The sequence below is a fragment of the Tripterygium wilfordii genome, chromosome 10 (genome assembly GCF_013401445.1).
Source record: "Tripterygium wilfordii isolate XIE 37 chromosome 10, ASM1340144v1, whole genome shotgun sequence".
NCBI lineage: Eukaryota > Viridiplantae > Streptophyta > Magnoliopsida > Celastrales > Celastraceae > Tripterygium > Tripterygium wilfordii.
The window spans coordinates 9,723,838-9,729,210 of NC_052241.1; the positions used below are offsets into that span (position 1 = coordinate 9,723,838).

Below are 5,373 nucleotides of genomic sequence, written 5' to 3' on the forward strand. Positions count from 1 at the left end.
TTTTGCTCTTTGGTTTTTCCTATGTTAAATTTAATTTTATTACAGCAAATTCTATGAATTGATCTCCTTTTGGTGCATGAATCGGGGAGGAGATGAGAAGATAATTATGAGAGGAACATGAGGTGAAGGAGGAGGTAAGCTGTAAGCATAGTCGGAGAATCAAATGATCGTGAATTGAATTGGCTTTAATTTTTGTTTTAGAAGCATTTTTTTCCATTGGTTTTTTTCCACGTGGCTCTTTGAATCACGGTTAGCAAACTTGAGACTTTCGTTTTATATATATAGAATAGAATGATGATTGATTGATAAATAATAATCACGGTACTTGAGATTCCCGGGTGACCCGAATTCGATTTCTCGACCAAAGAAGTCTCGGTGGTAGCATCGAGAGTCTCTACTGCAGCTGCTGGGACAGTGCGCTGGCAAGTGGGCATTCGGCGTAGGGAGGCAGCGGCTATCAAAAGGGGTCCGGAGTCGGTGACAAATCCCATGGTCAGTGATGGGTTTCAAAATACAACCGCTGCTATCAAAGGTGGTGGAATGAGGACGGGACCATAATGGGGTGGGACTAAGAAGGGTCGAAAACCTGGATAGGGGTCATAACTCACAACTCTTTCCCTTCTCATTTGGCCACGCGAAAGAAGTAAGCACCAGTCGCATCTCAAAAGCGTCTACTCTCTCAAAACCAGTTGTCATTCGTATACAACCTGTCATCCAAGGAAATTCCAGACTCCAGAAGCGTGCGTGACTTGTTGTTTTTAATAACAAACAATTGTCTGATGATCAACAAATGTGTAAGGATCAAGGGAGTGATAAGGTGTTGTTATGGAGTGATAAGGCAGTCACATGGAGAGATAAGGAAGACTACTTGGAGAGATAAGGCAGGTCCTTCACATATTCCTCCACAATCGGATTGGTTTGCTGAATAATGAGTTGTCCCAGGTGAAACTTATTCGAGGCAAGTGTTAGTTCAATCAAACAAGAGCAAGATCAAGCTTATCCTTCCTACCAAAACAAACAGTACTTAACAAATGTACTGATCGATCAAGGGTGGAGCTTATTCTTATCTACAAGTCATGTTACTCTTGTACAACAACTTATGATAGGATTAGTTATCATGTATAGCATTAGGTAGTCAAGGTCTTGCTATATAGCTGCTTGTGTTCAACGTTAAAACATGCTCAATAAAAAAAAACTACAATTCTCAATTTCTTTCTGTTTTGGCGTGCCTGTCCACTGTCGTGGATTCTGGTTTTTGGTTCGGCGTTGCTGTGTGGTTTCAGCCTTTAGCGGAGAGCCAACCAGATGTTTGTAGAAATGCTCGTGTGGAATGGGTGGACAGTGTCTACAATGATTTACTCAATCCCCAAACAAATTAAGTCATATTGTCAATAAAGATGTTAATTCTTCTTCTAAATAATTAAATTTCATTTGGCCAATATATTAAATTTGTCCATTCCCAATCCCAAACCCCAAGTCACCTGCCCGTCTAACAAGTAGAACAACATCAAGCATAACTTGAACCAATCAACCAACCCTAAACCAAGCATTGAGAGTGCGATCGTAGGGAGCTTGCTTTGAATCAGCAAATCTTATTTCATTGATTCTCGACAAAAAATCTACAGCTACAGCTTCAGCTTCACTACAATAATACTTCTCACGTAATGTTTGCCATCAAGCCACGTGAAGTATCCGAACGCATAGTCTGAAGAATTATTATCAGCCTTGACCTCCAGAGTAACATTGAATGTCTTTTCTTCTCCTGTTTCCTTGAAATGAAGTGTCCTTGGATTAACATAAACTGACACTCCTGTTGGCTCTTTAATAATCACACTATATTTTCCTGGAGTACCAACATTCTTCACCGTTCTTGATACGGTAATTCGACCTTGCAAATCTGGAATTGTTAGTGATGGATAATTCAAGTTTGCAACACTAAAGAACGTGGGACACGTGAAAGGCCTATCAGAAAATCTCCTGATAATGCTTTGATTGTAGCCATGTGCACATAGAAAGTTTAGGTAGTCATTAGCAGTCAAGTCATAAACAAGACCTGGATCAGCAGCACGGCTTGGATGAACATGTCCTGCCCCGTAGTCAAACGGAGTTGCATTTCTCTGTGATTCATTCTGTATAAACGCATTGGTGTTGTCTTTTTTTGTTGCTACAAAAAAAGAAGCAGCATTTGAGCATGATCATGAACAGATTTATCTGGTGATTGACAAGGGGTAAAACTAGGGATGAGTGTAAACGCCCGGGTATAGGTATTTTTGACATACCTAAGTAAAAGTAAAAGTAAAACAAATGTTCATACCAGATGTCATGATAGCAGATTTGATAGCAGCTGGACTCCAATCTGGATAGAGTGCTCTAATAAGGCCCACTATGCCAGTGACATGAGAGCATGATACTGAAGTTCCATTTCTTATCCTGAAAACTTCTCCACCAGATATAGCTCTTGGATATGCAGAATAAGCAGCAAGTATGTCGACTCCTGGTGCAGTGATATCCGGCTGAAATAATAAATATCAATTGTCAATCATGCACAAGAAATGTATGTAAACCTGAAGAGTGATATTGATTGAAGTAGTAACAAACCTTGAGAATGGCTGGCTGAACCATGTTGGGTCCCCTAGATGAGAAATCAGCCATTATAGGAGCTCGCACTTTTTCCAATTGTAGGTTTGGATATCTGTTTATTAACACAATCAATCAAGTTTTGAGAATTTGATAAGTTCCGAAAATGTAAAGAAGCCAAGTAACTGACATAGAAACTTACTCGACATGGTCGTTATAAGCAAAGGCAGCTTTACCATATGTTGAACTAATATTTGAAGTGGAGGAGATATGATGTGATGTTCCCTAGAAACGCAAATTAGACGACGGAATACATTCAGTTGACACTGATATATTATGCGTAGCCGAAGGTCTAAGAAAGCATGAAATAATTAGAGGAAGTATCAAATATTACCTTGAGGTTGTTCATAGGCAAACGATCAATTGTGCTTGCACCAACTGTGATTATCCAAGGAGACACATTGTCAACTCTCCCTGGCTCTGGTCCTGAGTTGCCCGCAGAACAAACCACAACTATGCCTTGTTTAACGGCATGGAAGGCACCGATTGATATCACATCCTTAAAAAACTCCGATGGGCCAAAATTAGCAATTGCCACTGAAATAACATCGACCCCATCACTTATGGCAGCATCAAAGCCAGCCAAGATGTCCGCCTCCAGGCAATTTATCCAACACACCTTGTAAGCAGCGAGGCGGGCTTTTGGCGAGCCCCCCTTTGCATTTCCATATGCGTAAGTTTGATAATTTACACGAGGCGCAAAGTTTCCCCCTGCTATCGTTAATGAGTGGGTTCCATGGCCATTGATATCCCGACAACTATCAGGGGTATGTTCCACTCCAAATCTTGCTCTCGCAGCACTGCTAAAATACCTAGCTCCTATCAACTTCCTGAACATTACAACACTAAAAAAACATTAGCTATCACAAACAATTGATATCAATATGTCTTTTATAAAGTTGTGTTATATATATAGAACATTTGCAGCAAATGAATATGAGAGTACTTATTGCATTGGATTGGATTATCTGTCTTGTCCTCCTCACAGCGACCTTTCCATCTCAGCGGCACTGGTCCATATCCTTCATCACGGAAGCTCGCTCGCTGTGGCCAAACACCTAAAATTTGCGGGAAAAATGATGTTCTCCCCTGCACAATATATTTCATTGGAAACAGATACTTCGATTATAAAACTTACCACTATCAAGATTTGCGATGATGACATCTTCGCCAAACCTTGACTTGTTCCAAACTGAGCTCCTTGGAACTTCTCCACTTTTCGTCTCTAGTCCAAGGAAACCCCATGACCGGGTCGTTTGCAATTTTCTTTCGTTGCTCTGGAAAACCGAGATAACGTCTGGATGTTCTGCATTGATCAAATTATAAAATTAGGAGAACATATGGACCACGAAAACTTTCATCAACTCAGACAAAAACATGAAAGAATAACAAAAGAGGAAGAGAAGAGATGAAGAGGAAATTGATAGATAGAGTTAACATTAAATTGAAGCATAAGTTCGTACTCTGAATCTCTATTGCTTCTTCCTCGTGAAGCATAGCAGCAAAGCCATTTATGTTTCTGGTATAGTGGTAGAAAATGGCATCTTTGGCTTTCTTTGTGTTACTGCCATCAAAATACAACAAACAAGTCAATTAATCTTCACAAGTACGCTAGTTGAAACATAAGGGTGATCTTTTGGAAAGATATCTACTACCTTTTCAAGGAGAGGCCCAGCAACTCAAAATGAGAATTCTTGGCATTGTCAACATCCATAGATGTTGGCTGTTTACCATGCATGTGTGACCCCAAATACACAATGTAAACCTTTTTGACAGTGGATGGTTCCATGTTGATGATTTTGTTCCCTGATTGTGCTAATATGAAATGTGATGTGGTGACTAAGGAAAGACACAAAAAATACAAGGGAAAATGATGTTGAGGAGCCATTATATATTGATAAGATCAGGGAGGTAATGTATGTCGGAATATATGTGACTAAGGGAAGCTAACCTTTGAACATATATCGTGCTTATACGTTCAGGTGAAGTAATTAAGCTGTATGGTGCTTATATATATATAGAGAGAGAGAGAGCTTGAGATACATGTTGATATCTGCGATCTTTTGTTTCCTTTTAGCACACAAATACACAGAATTCTTAAAACTGATAGAAAGTGTTCATCGCTAATGACTAAACCAATAAGGCAATGGTGATTTATATGGAAAGACTTCTTGGCTATGAACTTTTTAAAATGATTGTTAAGTGTTTCCCAGGTATGAATTCCTTAATTTCATTGAGAATTGCACCACAACCAACCTTTAAAATAACAACAAACCTAATCTAGTTTTAGCATAATGTGATTTATATGGAGACGTCTTGTCTAAGAACTCTTTGAAAATGATTGTTCGTGTTCCCCAGATGTGCATTATTCCTTAACTGCGTTATGGGGACTGCACCAGAAGCAACCTTAAAAATAAAAACAAACCTAAACTAACTAGGCTTCCATATAATGCACCGATTTTTAACGTAATATTCCTCAATGCTTTTGCGTAAGAAAATCTAACGAAGTTGACTAAATACATGGTATTATGTTTAATATACCTTGACTTCATGTCTCATGCATGTAATATAATGGGCTTTTACACAATGAGGACAAAAACTAAAATTTGTATTCCAATAAGGATAACTTCAAAAAATTTAGGAAAAAAAAGACAAAACCTACAAACTTACCCAAATACTCATTTCTTGTAAAAGACCGAAAGCTCTCTCCTTATAAACTAGCGAATCAGACCTCAG

The 5,373-nt window shown here is 38.9% G+C and overlaps 1 protein-coding gene across 1 annotated transcript; it reads right to left on the reverse strand.

The window, feature by feature from the left end:
• Positions 1–1,577: 1,577 nt before the first annotated feature.
• On the reverse strand, positions 1,578–4,426 carry LOC120007377 (subtilisin-like protease SBT5.3). Its single transcript, XM_038857573.1, has 10 exons — positions 4,293–4,426; positions 4,101–4,201; positions 3,776–3,943; positions 3,584–3,695; positions 2,972–3,467; positions 2,780–2,862; positions 2,599–2,692; positions 2,315–2,513; positions 2,030–2,164; positions 1,578–1,909 (listed from the first exon to the last, which is right to left on the reverse strand). Exons 1-10 carry the CDS (start codon positions 4,424–4,426, stop codon positions 1,626–1,628), a joined length of 1,806 nt encoding a protein of 601 aa, XP_038713501.1. The 3' UTR covers positions 1,578–1,625.
• Between the last annotated feature and the right edge of the window lie 947 nt (positions 4,427–5,373).

What these genes read in the sequence shown, in the direction of transcription:
- LOC120007377 (XM_038857573.1), bottom strand. Translation starts at nt 4,426, where the DNA reads ATGGAACCATCCACTGTCAAAAAGGTTTACATTGTGTATTTGGGGTCA. An exon ending in TGCCTATGAACAACCTCAAG is followed by an intron (nt 2,863 to 2,971) that starts GTAATATTTGAT and finishes TTGCGTTTCTAG; the next exon opens with GGAACATCACATCATATCTC. An exon ending in TGTTTATGACTTGACTGCTA is followed by an intron (nt 1,910 to 2,029) that starts ATGACTACCTAA and finishes ATTATCCATCAC; the next exon opens with TAACAATTCCAGATTTGCAA.